The sequence below is a fragment of the Pelophylax lessonae genome, assembly GCF_965119305.1.
Source record: "Pelophylax lessonae genome assembly, chromosome: 1".
NCBI classification, from domain to species: Eukaryota; Metazoa; Chordata; class Amphibia; order Anura; family Ranidae; genus Pelophylax; species Pelophylax lessonae.
This window is the reverse complement of record NC_138768.1, coordinates 301,171,691-301,189,478: the sequence shown is the minus strand read 5'-3', so window position 1 is coordinate 301,189,478 and position 17,788 is coordinate 301,171,691. Positions and strand designations below refer to the sequence as shown.

General features: G+C 48.2%; 1 protein-coding gene across 2 annotated transcripts in view; it reads right to left on the bottom strand.

Annotated features, from left to right (window-relative positions):
• The window catches only part of SSH1 (slingshot protein phosphatase 1), a 188,242-nt gene that overhangs the window by 38,161 nt on the left and 132,293 nt on the right, over positions 1–17,788 (bottom strand). For both annotated transcript variants that reach the window (XM_082273831.1, XM_082273832.1), the window contains one exon: positions 15,420–15,927. In XM_082273831.1, the coding sequence (XP_082129957.1) occupies positions 15,420–15,927 (508 nt within the window). The remainder of the gene's footprint in view (positions 1–15,419; positions 15,928–17,788) is intronic.

Below are 17,788 nucleotides of genomic sequence, written 5' to 3'. Positions count from 1 at the left end.
TAACACCAGACTCAGAACCTGTATGCAAGACGGGAGAGAGAACTGGCTGTGTGACAGCAGCCGGTGAATCACAGCCTGTGGTTCCTAACGTTTGCCTGGAGGAAGGACCACCCTGGTCAGAATTAAAAACAGACCTAGGTAATTCAATTTCCTGGACAAGGATAGGGGGGACCTTTGCAGGAAATCTATCCGCACAAGGAGATTCAGGGTCCAAAAACCCCAAAATGAACAAACTCTGCCCCCTCCCTTTGGTACCTCCAAAAGGATCATTTTGTAGATCCCCTTGATGCTCACAAAGGTCCATGGGGCCAGAAACCAGCGAACATGCCCCTCCCCCACCCCAGTTATGGGTGAGGGCAGACCTCAATGCTGAAGGAGTCTTGTCTGTGGATCCAGAGAAGCCAGCTCTAGGCTTACCAGACCAAAGTTGCTCGGAACCTCCCGGGGAAGATTTGAAAAGATCCATTTTCCTTATTCTCTGTCCCAAGAGCATGAAAGGATTTTCTATGGGCTGAGGAGGACCCCCATCTGTGATGAGGCTCCTTACCTTTCCTAGACAGTGACAGGAAGGTACTCTTCCCCCCCCCCCCCCTTCCACCGTGAGACCCTTAATGTCATCATTCAGGAGTAGCCCCAAACAAACGATTGCCTTGAAAAGGCAGATCAATGAGAGCTTTCTTAGAGGTTTGGTCTGCAGTCCAATTCCTAAGCTGCAGCATGCGCCTAATCTAATCCCCACCGCTAAAACAGAAAGCTTGGACAGCACAGAAGCTGTATCCAAAGCTGCATCACAAATAAACGGCAGCCCTGGACCAATTGGTCTGCTAAATCAGCATGAGCAGCGGGAACCTGCTCCCCCCACCAGGCCCTGGCACAAAAGCTTGGCCCATTTAGTTAGGGTCTGAAACACCAGGGCTGAGGGCAAGACTGGGCGCAATGCCGAACAAGCCATAGCGAACATGCTGCGTGCCATAGCCTCCGCTTTCCTGTCAGCCGGATATTCAGGGCTGGATTTACACTATTGCGAATTGGATGTGGGTTCCTCCTCATCCAAAACACGTCAGGAGATTGTGACCGGCTCTCTATGGAGCCGCCTCCCATATTTCCGGAGCGGCTCCGGTTTGAATTGCACAGGAGTCCTGTGTGTCTTCTGGTCCATTTCAGGTCTGAATTCAGCCAAAAATTCAGACCTGAAAGCCGCTTCGTGCGGCAGTGTGAACCCAGCCTAAAGGATGGGGATTCCTCTACTGGGATCATGGTTGCTTCATTCAACCTGGAAACAGAAGAGTCCACCATGGGTGAAATAGACCACTTTTTTTTTTTTTTTTAAAAGGGATTCCTCAAAAGGGTAACTGCAAAACATTTGGGGACCACAAAGTAACTTTGGTTGTTCCCATTCCTTATAGGTAAACCTGTCCAAAATAAGGCAGATAAGGAAATACCCTTTGTGCGAGGTGACTTATGCGTACCAAATGACACAGCCACGTCCATGGCAACATCAGCTGCATCCTCCATTTTTAAAGTCTCACGCACTGCAGCAATAAGTGCGTCTACCAACGCTTTTCTCATTCGCTGCTGTGCCCGTGGAGGAATCATCCTCATTTTTGGACGGATTGGGTGGCATGATATCAAGTCCCCCCTAATGGCCACGTCCACGGCGTGGTCAGAATCAGATGGGTCCATCAGGCTCAGAATCAGATGAGAGACTGAGCAGGGGAAGGCGGGGGGGGGGGGGGGGGGGGGAGACGCTTCCTCCTGGGCCTTTGCCCACATGCCACTTCCACCCGGGATACTAGGGCTGTAGGCCCACCATCAGCGCAACCATGGGAAGCTGGGGTTCTGAGCCCCCTACACTATACCCACACTGCACCAACCATTAGGGTGGGAGGAGGGAACCTGCAGGCAGGCCCAACTATCCCTGGAGGGTACCCATGTTCACCCCAAACCCCCAAAGAAGGATAGGTGGGGGGCGATGCTTGCCTTTCTTTGGGGGCGGGTGACGCTCAAGATGGAACTCCTCGCCATCAAAGTAGGGGAGCTGTTGGCCAATGGACCACTGCGATTTAGACCAGCACCCGGTCGTATGCGACCCTGCGAGATGCCTAACTGGCGGACCAGCCTCTGACTGTGAGGCTATGGTTCGGCCGACCTAGCGCGTAGCTGTGGTCTGCATGCACTCGCTGGTTGGGCCGGGGGGACCACTGGATCTAGATTATCCAGCCCACCCATCCTGGCAGTTGATTGTAGATATTCCAAGAAAAAAAGAAGCAAGGAGAAAAAATTGCTAGGACTAAGATCCCGACAAGGAGCCTAGGTCCTTACTCCTGACTAGACCGATTAAAACTGTATTACCTAGAGCAGAAGGGGGTCATATACCAGCTGAGGACGGCCCATGGGCATAGCCAAGCATTTTTTGTTTTGCCTAGTGCTACTCCTGGGAGGAGGCAATATAACCCAGTAGTTATGATTTATGGAGCGCTATGTCCGTTGATGAACGAAAGAGATTTAACTTTTGTATCACTAACACAGGTAAATGTTCACTTTGAATGGCACCATTTAAAAATCATTACCTGCATTTATGTGCATAGACAAATGTCCTCTAATTGCAGATAAATGCAGGTTTAGCACTGCCAGGTGAATGTTGCCTAAAGCAAGAAGAAAATGAGATATACAAATAAAATACACTGTACAATCCAAAACTAGAGAAATGCAACTTTATAAAGCTTTAATTAGACCAACTGTAACATATGGATCTGAAACATGGTGTTTAACACAAGTGGGTGAGAAAACGCTGTGAGGTAGCATATTGGAAACGATTTGAAGAAAATAAAAAGATTTAATTGCAAGTTTAAATGTAGAATCAGACATGGTAGCCTAGGGATAGTATATCAGAATGACCCATAGAAGGGAATTTACCAAGACTGGAACAGCCAGAATCTGGAGCACCTGTGCATGGCAACCAATCAGCTTCTAGCCTTCATTTTTAAAGCTTAAACTGAACAAGCTGAAGATGGAAGCCGATTAGATGCCATGCACACCTGGGCAAGATTTTCTCTGCTCAAGGTTTGATAACGTTTCTCCCATACAGTATATGCAGAGAGCATGAATGACAACAAAAGTGTTGATACATTTTTAAAAGACAAGATGGATGCAGGATGGATGTGGGTGATGAGGACTGGGTCGAAAAATACCTGATGCATTTAAAGTAGAGCTGCATCGAATGAAAAATGTTTGTGGCAAAACCGAAAAACTGGATTTTTTACTTAAAATCCTTTTCTCTGAAGTTCATTGACAGACGCAGCTCCATATTCTTAACCATTGGGTTATGCTGCCCCCTACAGGAGTAGGACACTAGGCAGGAAAAATCTTTTACACGCCTATGGGGAAGTCCCTGGGGGTATACACCCACTCACTCTGCTATAGGCATTCAGTTTTGTTGCAAGCAGTGTCAGAAGAAAAAAACCCCAACCAAAATCATATATAGAGGGGCGGGTGCTGTGTCTGTCAATGAACTTCAGAGAAAAGAATTTTACAGTAAGTCAAAAATCCAGTTCTCTCTATTGTTCCATTGACAGACGCAGTTCCATATTCTTCGTAACCATTGGGATGTCCCAAAGCAGTATTAACATGAGGGGTGGGAAAACGCAGGAAAAGAACATAATTCCCAAAGGCTAAGCCAACCAGGTAACATGGAACTCAACCAGGAACAACTTGAGCTCACCTGGAAACAACATACACCCTCAAAGAGAAGAAATTCTCTTTTAAACAGAAGCCTGCAAACCTTGTGGCCAAAAGAAGCATCTAAAGATGCCAACATATCTACCTTGTAGTATTTTGTGAACATGTGCACAGACGACCAAGTTGCCGCCTTGCAAACTTGCATTACTGACGCCTGATGGCGAAAAGCCCAAGAAGCACTCAGCGCCCTAGTAGAATGCACCTTCACAGAGAAAGGTGGAACCTCTGTAAGCTGGAAACCGGTAGAAATTTTTAAAGTGTCACCTACGGGGATTTTAAGTACCAAAGTTTTTCGCCATTGCGCGAGCGTGCACAATTTTGAAGCATTAAATGTTGGGTATCTATTTACTCAGCAGAACATATTCTTTCACATTATGCAAAAAACTTGGGCTAGCTTTACTGATTTCTTATTTTTTAATTAAAAAAAGTGATTTTTTTTTCCCCCAAAAAATTGCGTTTGGAAGACAGCTGCGCAAATACGGTGTGATAAAAAATATTGCAACGATCTCCATTTTATTCTCTAGGGTCTCTGCTTAAAAATATATACATAATGTTTGGGAGTTCTAAGTAGTTTTCTAGTAAAAAAAAAAAACGATTTTAGTTTGTAAACAATGTCAAAAATAGGCTTGGTCTTAAATTAACCACTTACTACCCGCCCACCGTCAAATGACGGCGGAGCGGTGTAGCCATCATCCTGAGATGCCGTCATAGGATGGTGCACCAGAACAGCCTCTCTCGCGCGCCCCCGGGGGAGCGCGGAGCAGTGATCGTGACCGCGCTGTGTTGCTAGGACATGGCGCAATCCCGATCTCGGTAAAGAGTCAATGACATGACTTTACCCATGTAATCGGCTGTGTCCAATCACAGCCGGTCACATGTAAATGAGGAAGTGCTGTTATTTGGCTCTCCTCGCCTCACACTGTCAGTGTGTAAGGCGAAGAGAGCCGATCAGCGGCTTCTCCTCACAGGAGAGACAAATACATGTAATCAGGGCACTGATCATCAGTGCCCCGATTACACAAAATGTAAATAAAGTGCCAATTACTGCCCGCCATCAGTGCTCATAGTGCTGCCAGTCAGTGCCCATCAGTGCCTGCTCATCTAGGCACTGATTGGCACTGACTGGCAGCACTATGGACACTGATTGTGGGCACTGATGGTGCTGCCAATCAGTGCCACCTCTCAGTGCCCATGAGTGCCACCTCTCAGTGCGGCATATTAGTACCTCATCAGTGCCCATAAGTGTCACCTCATTAGTGCCGCCTCATCAGCGCACATCAGTGAAGGAGAAAACGGAATTTTTGTAAAATCTTACCTGTAAAATTCCTTTCTCTGAGTCCTCCGACAGTCGCCGCCTCTTCATATTCGTCACATATGGGGTATTAGACTTTGCTCCGAAGGAGTAGCTAGGCAACAGAATATGTTAACAATAAAGCTTTAACATATCCCACCCTCAAGGGGTGGTCCCCTCAGTCAATACCCTCCTACTTCCTGCAACCATATCTCAGTTTTAGTGGAATAGCAGTAGAGTATACATTCAAACCCCAAAAGAGGGGCGGGGGCGGCGACTGTCGGAGGACTCAGAGAAAGGAATTTTACAGGTAAGATTTTACAAAAATTCCGTTTTCTCTTACGTCCTCCGACAGTCGCCGCCTCTTCATATTCGTCACATATGGGGACGTCCCAAAGCAGTGCAAACATGAGGGGTGGGAAACGCATCCGCGCCGAAAGGCAACGCAGTCTCCACATCAAAGAAAGGAACCTTACCAAAGGAAGGAAACCAGCTGGGCAACAGCAAAAATAAGTGCTCAACAGGAGCAACAACCCAGGAAAAGACAAAAAACCCAGGGGATACAAAAAACTATCCCAACAGCCAGGAGTCCCCAACAAGGGACCCTAGGGAACAGCCGCACTAAGAACCTTGCGGCCAAAGGAAGCATCCGCCGATGCCTGAACATCTACTTTGTAGAATTTTGTGAAAGTGTGCACGGTCGACCAAGTCGCCGCCTTACACACCTGGGCTACAGAAGCCCCATGACGGCAGGCCCAAGACGTACTCCGAGATCTAGTAGAGTGCGCCTTCACAGGCACAGGGGGAACCTTCCCCTGCAAGGCATAGGCCTGTTCAATGGTCTGCCTGATCCATTTGGCGATGGTAGAGGCCGAAGCCGCCATGCCCTTCCGAGGACCCTCTGGAAGAACAAACAAGGAGTCCGTCTTACGAAAAGACTCAGTCGATTTAAGGTAAACCCTTATCGCCCGAACAACATCCAGAGAGTGCAATCTCATCTCCTTTGGATGTTTAGGCTTCGTGCACAACGAAGGCAAAACAATATCCTCGTTAAGATGGAATTCCGAAACTCGTTTCGGCAGAAAAGAAGGATTAGGTCGCAAGACCACCTTATCCAAATGAACAACCAGGTACGGAGACTTGCAGGACAAAGCCGCCAGCTCCGACACTCTGCGAGCCGAAGTGATCGCCACCAAAAAGGCGACCTTTTTGGACAACATAGACAACGAGATCTCCCTGATCTGTTCAAAAGGAGCACGTTGTAACACAGACAGAACGAGATTCAAGTCCCACGGGGGCAAAGGATCCCTCCTAGGAGGAACCAGATGCCGCACACCCTGAATAAAGGTGCCAACCAAGGAGTTGGAAGCCACGGGACGTTGAAACAGAACGGCCAGCGCAGATACCTGACCCTTTATCGTAGCCAGCGCCAAACGCTGATCGACACCCGTCTGGAGGAAAGACAGCACACGGGAAACCGAGTACGTGCGGGGTGAAAACCCCCTGGACTCACACCAGGCAAAATAGGCCTTCCAAGTACGGTAATAAACCTTCCCCGAGGAAGACTTCCTCGCGTTGATCAAAGTATGAACGACCTCTGGAGAGAGACCCTTCTCCTTCAGGACCTCGGTCTCAACAGCCAGGCCGTCAAAGCCAGCGACTGTAAAGCAGGATGGTAAATCGGTCCTTGAGACAGTAGATCGTCTCGAAGAGGCAGACGCCAAGGGGCGTCGACCGCCAGATTCACGAGGTCTGCGTACCAGGACCGGCGAGGCCAGTCCGGTGCCACAAGAAGCACCGTGCTGCGTTCCGAGTGTAACCTGCGAAGGAACCTGGACAGCAACTGAATCGGTGGAAACGCGTACATCAGCCTGTACTGATGCCACGGGGCCACTAACGCGTCCGACGCGTCTGCCCGAGGGTCGCGCGTCCTTGCCACGAACCTCTTCACCTTGTAGTTGAGGCGAGACGCGAACAGGTCCACATCTGGAAGACCCCACTTCGCGCACAACATCTGGAAGACAGCCGGGTGGAGAGACCATTCCCCCTGATCCAGGGTAGGGATGCACCGAAATTTCGGCCACCGAAATTATCGGCCGAAAATGAGCCTCTCTCATTTCGGCCGATAATGGGTTAACAGTGCCGAAAATAAAAATGGCCGCCGTGGGGAAGGAGGAGGGCGCAGCGCAGCGCAGGGCAGGTTTCAAAAGTCCCGCCTCTGGCCGGCCGTCCGCCTCTTAATAATGTCCCTACTACTCTGTGCATTATGAATGGACATACTAGGCGGGGGGCGGGGCGAGCGGCCGCTATAGAGAGAACTATTGTGATCCTTCACTGTCAGCTCCTCACGTCTATGTATGAATGAGAACTGAACTGAGCTGACACCGGGCGGGGGGGCGGGCGGAGCGGCCGCTATTAGCTGTGACTATGTGAGAGCTTCACTTCCCTGACAGGCACGTATCTCCGCTGACAAGGAAGAGAAGCTCTCACATAGTCACAGCTAATAGCGGCCGCTCCGCCCGCCCCCCCGCCCGGTGTCAGCTCAGTTCAGTTCTCATTCATACATAGACGTGAGGAGCTGACAGTGAAGGATCACAATAGTTCTCTCTATAGCGGCCGCTCGCCCCGCCCCCCGCCTAGTATGTCCATTCATAATGCACAGAGTAGTAGGGACATCATTGAGAGGCGGTGCCGCCGGCCAGAGGCGGGACTTTTGAATGCAGGAGAGGACACCCGAGGAGGAGGACGCTGAGGCAGTGGGGGAGGGGGGAGGGGAGCTGAGGCAGCTTACCAATGCTATTAGTATTATGAGGCATGAGGGGTTAATGTATTGTCACTGCTGGTCACTCATCTATTAGTGACTGACCAGTGGCAGTTAATTAACCCCTTTTGTGCTGCATTAGTGCAACCAGTGTCAGTGTTAATTAACACTGGTTGCACTAATGCAGCACAAAGGGGTTAATTACCTGCCACTGGTCAGTCACTAATAGATGAGTGACCAGCAGTGACAATACATTAACCCCTCATGCCTCATAATACAAATACCATTGGTAATTAAATTAACCTCTTGCCAACCCATCACAGTACATATACTGTGACAGGGTGGCAGCGACAGGTGTAGGTGTACGTCGCTGCCTGTTTTTGGTTTATGTCCCTGTTCTATCCATTTCAAATTTTTTTGGGGGAAAAAGTCATTTTCGGTTTCGGTTTCGGTTTTCGGCCAAGGGCATCCTGCATTTTCGGTTTCGGTTTCGGCCCAAAATTTTCATTTCGGTGCATCCCTAATCCAGGGTCTGGCGACTCAGATAGTCCGCCTGCCAGTTCTCCACTCCCGGAATGTGAACCGCCGTTATCGCCGGGACATGAGTCTCGGCCCAAGATAGAATGTCGGCCACTTCTCGAGCCGCTCGGGCACTCCTGGTGCCCCCTTGGTGGTTGATGTAGGCCACCGCCGTGGCATTGTCCGTCTGCACCCGAACCGGGCAGCCCTGCAGTCGGTCCGTCCAGCGATGAAGACAGAGCCTTATCGCACGCAATTCCAGAATGTTGATCGGGAGGGAAGACTCCCCCTCCGACCAGGTCCCCTGGGCGGACAGAACGCCCAGAACACCACCCCAGCCCGACAGGCTGGCATCCGTGGTGATTACCGTCCACGAGATCGGACGAAACGACTTGCCCCCGGACACCAACGGGGACTGGAGCCACCACAGAAGGTTTTCCCTGGTGCGATGACTCAACGAGATCTGAAGATCCAGGGATTGAGGTCGCCCGTCCCACCTGGACAGGATCTCCGCTTGGAGACCCCGCGTGTGAAACTGCGCGAAAGGAATCGCCTCGAAGGCCGAGACCATCAATCCCAGACATCTCATACACGTCCGCAGAGACGAGTGCGGAACGTCCCTGAGGGACCTGACTTCCTCCTGAAGAGTCCTGAGTTTGTCTTCCGGCAGGAAGACCTTCGCCTGCACCGAGTCCAGTATCATTCCCAGATAGGGGAGATGAACCGACGGACTCAGTGTCGACTTTGGAACATTTATCGTCCAACCAAACTCCTGCAGAGTTTGCATAGTGACAGACAGGTCCTCCTCCAGACCCTGACTGGTCGCAGACCGAACCAGAATGTCGTCCAGATACCCCAGGACAGAAATGCCCTGGGCCCTCAATAATGCCAGAACCGGTGCAAGCACCTTGGTGAAGACCCGCGGAGCCGAGGCGAGACCAAAGGGCAACGCCGCGAACTGGTAGTGATCCTCCGCAATGGCAAATCGAAGGTATCTCTGATGACCCTCGAATATTGGGATGTGAAGGTACGCATCCTTCAAATCGATGGAGGCCATGAATTCCCCCGGAACGAGGGCAGCCACCACCGAGCGCAGGGATTCCATGCGGAACTTGCGAACCCGCACAGAGCGGTTCAGAGCCTTCAAGCCCAGAATCGGACGAACCTTGCCCTCCTTCCTGGGCACGGTGAACAGATTGGAATAAAACCCCCGAAATCTGTCCCGATGAGGCACCGGAACCACCACTCCCTGAGCCCTTAGGTCCCGCACCGCCAGGTGCAGATCCCGCAGGCGCTCTGGAGACAGTTGAAGATTTGAGGGAAAAAATCTGCTCTCTGGCCGAGAGAGAAACTCGATCTTGTAACCGGATCGAACGATTTCCAGAACCCATCTGTCCCGCACACGGGCCAACCAGGGCTGAAGAAAACCGAGCAAGCGTCCCCCCACCCCAAAACTGGGTGAGGGCGCCCCTTCAGGCCGAACTGTTATGGGCTGCAGGTCCGGATTGGCCGGACTTCTGTTTCCCAGACCAGGGCTTCTTCTGAGAGCCTTGGCCTTTGAACGGTTTGCCCTTGTAGTGCGGCCGAAAGGCACGAAAGGACCCCTGAGGGGGCCGAAAATTAGCATGCTTCTTCCCAGAAGCCCCCTTAGCCTTGGGGAAATGGGGCAAGAGAGTGCTCTTACCCCCGGTGATCCCCTTAATCAACACATCCAGGGACTCCCCAAAAAGGCGAGACCCATCATAAGGCAGATTGGCTAAGGTCTTACGGGAAGATTGGTCCACCGACCAACATTTCAACCAAACCAGGCGGCGAGACAACACCGCCACGCTGTGCACACGTGCAGCCAACGGAATCAGGTCCAGGTCCGCATCACACAGATACATGACACCCTGGTGGATCTGATCCACCATATCCAGGGTCGCCGCCGAGGCCGAATCGGCCACTAGGACGCGCCTAAGCATCTGCGTCCAACTTGCGATCGCCTGGGCCGCCATGAGAGAAGCAAACAGAGCCTTAAGCATAGAACCCGTAACAGAATAAGTATGACGGGCAAGAGACTCCAGTCTCCTATCTGTGGCATCACGGAAAACAGGGGAACCCTCTGCAGGAATCGCAGTGGCTTTGTTCAAAACCGCAATTGCATGATCCACTGGCGGAGGCACACACCACCGTTCATCAGTGGCAGGCGAGAAAGGATAACGCAGCTTGAATTTACTTGGTACCGCAAAAGGCTTGCGCAGATCGCGCCATTGATCCTTAACAGCGCGCTGAAAATCAGCATTGCAGGGAAAAACCTGCGGCGTCCTGCGTTTCCTCTGCGTCCCATAAGCCGCCAAGGCAGCGGGGGGACACACTTCGTCTTGCAAACGTAGCGTCTGCTTAATGGAAGCAATCAACTCATCCATGATTGCAAGCTCTTCAGGCGAGCCAGGGGGAGAATTATCAACCCCCTCAACTTCAGCCTCTACCTCAGACCCCACTAGATCAAGAGAGGAGCGGGACCCCGATAAGGAGGTCCCTGCCAGAACAGCCCCATCACCTTCACCCTCAGAATCAGAGGACAGAGCAACTCTGGGCCGTTTAGTAGATTGAGCAGCCACCAGCATTTGCACCTGGGCAGCAAGGCCAGCCACAATAGTGGCTAAATCCCCCCCTGGGGGGGAAACAGCGGTCCCCTGGCTTTCCACCAATACTGTAGGAAACTTGCCCTCCTGAGAATCCATTGCCCCTGTAATGCCAGACAACCAAGGGTTAACTGCCCCCTTTTAGCAAGCGCGGCAAGCGCAGCCCACCGCACCACACTCAGGCACAATGAGACCCCCACAGGGAATATACAAACTGAATACAGGCAATGGATAGCAAGAACAGAAGGATAAAACCTGAGGAGACCCCGCTGCTGCTGCTGCCTCGATCGGTGTTCCTGGAAAGAGGAAGTGATGCTGCCAGGGCGCTCTATGTAAGCCTATGGAGGCTACAAGAAAATGGCCGCCGTGCATGTTAACCATGCGGCCGGAGCGGGCGCCGGTAAAACGCCGCTCCACAGTGCATAAAAACACACACATTACATCCCAACATAAGGATACATGTTAGATCGCCGCAGCGATCGCTGTATATGCCCAAACATGCCAAGAAAAAACATGCCCCACAGCACACAGCTTCTCACACTGCCCAGCCTGACACACACAGTGTCATACAGCTCCCCCCCCCCCCTTGCAGCCCACAGCATGCAGCCGAGAGATAGGGAGACAAGCAGTGTGATTAAAGGCAGGTTACACAGTCCCAGACTGAGACCCCCCCAGACAGACAGGTCCCCACATAAATACACTTACCTCACATGGCGTGGGGAACCCGCACAGGCGAACAAGCCGCTGCACATGAGGCAGGGAGAGTCGCAATTCAAGACGCACACAATGGAGGTTAAGAAACCGCACAGCGTCCGGTGAGGTAGCCACCTCACCAATCATCCCTGCACCGAACAGGGATGGGTCGTTCACTGTGCCAGGAGCGTTACCTGGCTGAACGCTCGATGGCAGACTGGGAAGCCACTGACCCACGACCTGCGACCAGGGGGATCAGCCCGAGACCCAGTCCGCATGATCCTCTTCGTCCGAAGAACTAACTAATGCTGACAATATTAACAGCTAAGTAAAGATAGAGAGAAAACTCAAACAAAATATTAAAAAGAAGAAAGAGTCTGGGACAGAAAGTCCCAGCACAGAGAGAGCCAGCCACTCCTGACAAGCTAGACATTAAAACTGAGATATGGTTGCAGGAAGTAGGAGGGTATTGACTGAGGGGACCACCCCTTGAGGGTGGGATATGTTAAAGCTTTATTGTTAACATATTCTGTTGCCTAGCTACTCCTTCGGAGCAAAGTCTAATACCCCATATGTGACGAATATGAAGAGGCGGCGACTGTCGGAGGACGTAAGAGAAAAATGTATTTATTTTCAAAATTTACTCACAGAAAATAAGAAAAACTTTTTTTCAAAACATTGTCTTTTTTCTTTTTGTAAGAAATAATAAACCCAGAGGTGATTAAATACCACCAAAAGAAAGCTCTATTTGTGTGAAAAAAATTATAAAAATTTCATATGGGTACAGTGTTGCACGACCACGCAATTGTGATTCAAAGTGTGAGAGCGCTGAAAGCTGAAAATTGGCCTGGGCAGGAAGGGGGTGAAAGTGCACTGAAGGCAAGTGGTTAACTAAGCAACTAATTATACTAAGCATGCAGTAACTATCCTATTGGATGGTTACTGCAGGTGCTCAAAGAATGAGGTCAGCTGACTACCTGAATATACTGAATGACCAGGTTATTCCATCAATTGATTTTTTTCTTCCCTGATGGCACGGGCATATTCCAAGATGACAATGCCAGGATTCATAAGGTTTAAATTGTGAAAGAGTGGTTCAGGGAGCATGAGACATGTTCAAACATGGATTGGCCACCACAGAGTCCAGAACTTAACCCCATTAAAAATCTTTGGGATGTGCTGGAGAAGGCTTTGCGCAGTGGTCCGACTCTCCCATCATCAATACAAGATTTGCAACACTGGACGGAAATAAATCTTGTGACATTGCAGAATCATATATATAATATATATATATAATATATATTTGACTTTTAGTGTGTTTTCTGCACCATTATCAGTACCTTTTTCTCTCGACACCATTTTCAGCTATGTTTCAGCCACCAAAGTTTCGATGCATCTCTAATTTAAACAAGTGTCTCCCTAGGCTTTAGATCTCCAGGGTACCTTTTTCCCCATTTACTATGGGAATGCCCGGTTATACACGACTACTGGATACAAGTGGTTCAATCACCTCTGACAGTTGACTCCCGGTTATGTCTGTTAGGTCTCCTCCCAAACCCAGAGGAAGACAAGTTTGAGATAATTTTTAACAGCAAATATTCTTTATTGCCAGGAAACTTATTGCACATCAATGGATGCAGGCACTCCCTCCTACACTTCAAGCATGGTGTCAAGAAGTTAACTCTGTATGCAAGTATAGGAGTTTCTTATAGGGTATTAGAAGTCTGGGACCATTGGTTGACTGTCCTGGATTTCGTCACATGATCAACTTTATGAAGCATTTTTTTGCCAACTGACTACACAAAATTTTATTGCGATTGTGTTTCTCTGTAAGTCTTTGCCTTGTTTGTAAAGATAATTTCTTTATATTGTGATTGTGTTTCTCTGTATGTCTTTTCCTTGTTTGTAAAGATCATTTCTTTCTTCTTTCAATAAAACACATTTGAAAGTCAAACCTTTTTAAAGAAAAAAAAAGGGAAGCACTGGTAACCAGGAAAACAATATAGAACCCTAAGACCTCAATACCTGGGATAAGTCTAGAGAAACACATTAGGAGAGAGAAAAAAGTGCACATTTCCTGTAAAAGGCCTATAGTGCCATATTCTACATAAGTCAGAAATTCTATACATTTGACAATCTTGCCAAGTCATATTGGGTGACAAATAAGGGCGTATTATGCTTAGTGAGCAAGATTAGAACAATTAAAATAAGTACCATGACCTAGATGCCATGAGTTTATTAAAATAAAATAAACGACCCCTGTGAAAATGTTGCTAGACTTAAAGTAAACCAAAGGGGAAATGTTACAGGGGATCTATTTCTGAGTAAAAAAATGTAACCCACCATAGCTAAAATGCTTTTAGATTGGTTTCGTTTTTAAGGGCCGGTTCACATTCCTGCGAGTGCGCCGATCGCATGTAATTCGGAGCGCACTGCTCCTTCATTACATGCGATCGGAGGTGCGGATGCGAATTCAGCCATACACTTTGTATGGCTGAATTCGCACTGTATCTGCACATGACCCTTTTTTCCAGCCGCATCAGGATCGGATCGCACAGTGGTTCACACTTGTGCGATCCGATCCTGTGCGAACTGTCGGATCACACTGCGATATGCGATCAAACTGGAGGTGTCATTAACATTTCATTGACCCCCCCTGCGTATTGCATATGGCAGTGTGAACTGCCAGGGGTGCGTTTGCGATGCGGGAACAGGCTGCGTATTCGCAGCCTTCCCGCATCGCACAAGTGTGAACTGGGACTGAGTACTTAGAAGAAAAACTATACAAAAGTCTGCTGCTAATGGGTTCTTGTGTACAATCTTTGCGTTACCTCTGAATATAAATTCTAGTTAAACTATGTGAAAACAAATGCAGATATATTAACCCTTAATACTTCTTAGTCTCTGACTACGTTAACATCTTGGCGTTGCTATTTACAGGCATTCTTTAGGCGTTTTTATGGGTGTTTTTTCAGGCGTTTTTAGATTGACACGTGACCAATGGAAAAAAATAAAAACACCTGTAATCTGCCCAAAAAGAAGCTCATGTACTTTTTTGAGCGTTGGGCGTTTTGCTTAAAACGTCAAAACGCTCAGATGTGAACAGGGAACATTGAAATGAATAGGATTTGTCTTGTTGGACATTTTTTGAGCTGATCCTAGAGCAGAAAAAAGCCCCAAAATGCCTACATGTGAATTTAGCCTTAAAGTAGAGCTATAGGCAAACCTTTTTTTTTCATTTTAAATAGAGAAAGGGAGGGTTATAAGCACTGTAGAGTGTAGTTTTGCCATCTTTGTCCCATTGGGGAGATTTACCTTCACCTTCTGTTCCATAACCCAAAATTTGGGATTTTGTTTTACTTTCACTTTCAATTATAATGGTAAAAAAGGACAAATAGAGAGGGGGGGTTTTCTTTAATGGGGGCACAGACAGAAATAAAAACTGACAGGTGTTCTAATCCATCTTCCTTCTATCCAAGAAAAAACGTTTTGCCTTTTGTTATTCTTTAAATACTCACTGGCAAAATTGTGTAAAGAGGCCGAATTAGGCGCTCGGTCCCTCCAGTGTCATCTGGCCTACACCAGTAATTTCAACTCATATTGTGGAAAACTGTTCGAACTCCTCCCTTTAGTTCAGACATTAAAAGCAAAAAAAGTTTTGGTCAGAACCAAACCATTGATACGACTAAATACATTGTGCACTGAGATAAATCCAACTGACTGGTTTCTACAATGGTTAAATGTTACAGAATATAAAGCCATTGATAGTCCATAAAAAAAAAGTTCTTACCTCACTGTCTTTCGGGCAACTTCGCTTGCTGCTGCAATTATAGAACTCATTGTTCACTCGCAGCTCCTCTTCGTTGCATTCTGAGGAAGCCACCCGTTTCTTACTGACATATTCTGTTGATTTCTGTTCATCTTCAAAATTTGGGGAGGTATAGGTGCCTTCAAAATGCAACTTCTTTTTCACTTCCCATGTCCTGATATTAAAATCACTTTTCTCTTTGGCTTTAATTGTGCAGTATGGCTCTGGAAAAGGGGCCTCTCCTAGAAGAGCATCTTTCTCTAGCTCATCCACCTCAAGCTCCACATTTGGTGACTCCATTAGTTCATGAGTAAGGTGCCTAAAACATCTTTTTTCAGACAAAATTGGATTCATGTCATCATTTATTCTGTATTCTTGCTCAGCCTCCAGATTATTGGCCTGAAACTTTGTTGGAAAGATGGCCTCTAAATCAGCAGAAGGAGTTCCTTGCTCCACCTGTTGCCTCCACAATTTGTTGTGTCGCTGTTTACTAAAAGAAAATTAAATAAAAATATTAAAAAAGAAAAAAAAAAAAAAAAAAAAGAAAAAAAAGAAGGTTACTGATTGTAATCACTGGTCCCTCCTCAATGGCTGAGACACAGCAACGGCGTCATGTCGCCTTCCATAGGGAAGCTGCAGACCCGTTCTAATAGGAGCGACACAAGTCACTCCGACTTAGAAAAAGGGTCCGGAGCTTCTTTGGGGCGACCCGGAGCGACCGTCATAGACTTCAATGTTATGAAGTCCGTGCCGGCCGCTCCGAGGTCGCAGCGCGCTGCTCGCAACGCGACCTCGGAGGTCACCCCGGGAAGTCGGATCGCGGCAATGTGAACGGGGCCTAACAATCACTTTAACCACTTGCCGACTGCCTAACGTAGATCTACGTCGGCAGTCAGCCCCTCACAGGCAAATCGACGTAGGTCTACGTCGCTAGCCTGTGAGGGTCTAGGGAGCGAGCGCGCGCCCCCGGAGGCGCGGTCACGCACCCCCCGCGCGTGTGACCGGCGGACCCGATGTCCGCCGGTCACTCTGCGATCGTCGGGAGAGAGGGAGAAAGTCAGGCGGCTTGTGTAAACAAGCTGCCTGTCATTCTCCCCGATGTATGAAGGATGATCATACGGTTCTACTATGTAGAACCGTTGATCACTCTTCATACATCTGAAGCCACAGCCAATCACAGTAAGAATCACGGCCCTAGGGACACACACACAGCCCCTCCCTCTCAAATAAAGTTAACCCCTTCACTACCAGTGTATTTTTACAGTAAAAGTGCATATGTATAGCACTGATTACTGTAGTAATGTCACTGGTAACCCCAAAAGTGTCAAAAATGTCAGTCAAGGGTCCGATCTGTCTGCCGCAATTTCGCAGTACCGCAAAAAAAAAAAAAAAAAAAAACGCAGATCGCCGCCATTACGCGTTAAAAAAAAAAAACAACATTTTTTTGGGGGGAATTTCATATAAAAAAAATGTGAAAAATATTGCTATTTTTGCAAAATTGACGCTCTTTTTTTGTTTATAGCGCGTGATCAAAAAAATCGCACAGGTGATCAAATACCACCAAAAGAAAGCTCTGTTTGCGGAAAAAAAAGGACGCTAAATTCATTTAGATACAGCATCGCACGACCGCGCAATTGTCCGTTAAAGTCACGCAGTGCCGAATCGCAAAATACCCCCTGGTCGGAATGGGGGTAAAATCTTCCAGGGCTTAAGTGGTTAAAGCCCAGTAAAAAAAAAAAAACCAAGTACAGATGATAAATGTACATTTCCTTTGTCAAGACACACATATAGCATGCATTTCAGATGCCTTCCTGCCCACCTGCTTAATGAACAGTATAAGCAACACAAAGATGTTTTTGTACTTGGTAAAGATTTTTCTTCTTTTGAGGCGTTGTGGATGAGTTGAGTGTACAGATTGTATAACAGTGTAAAAATGCTGTCCCCTCAAAATAACTCAACACAGCCATTATTGTCTAAACTCCTGGCAACAAAAGTGAGTACACCCCTAAGTGAAAATGTGCAAACTGGGCCCAATTAGCCATTTTCCCTCCCCGGTGTCATGTGACTCGTTAGTGTTACAAGGTCTCAAGTGTGAATAGAGAGCAGGTGTGTTAACATTGTTTTTATCCCTCTCACTCTCTCATACTGGTCACTGGAAGTTCAGCATGGCACCTCATGCCAAAGAACTCTGAGGACCTGAAAAAAAGAAATTGTTGCTCTACATAAAGATGGCCTAGGCCACAGGGGTCAAACATAAGGCCCGTGGGCCATTTCATGTGGCCCTCGCACCTCTCCTGCAGCACCCCCCTTGTCTCTGCACTCACATTGTCTCAGTAGTTGGCAGCAGAGAG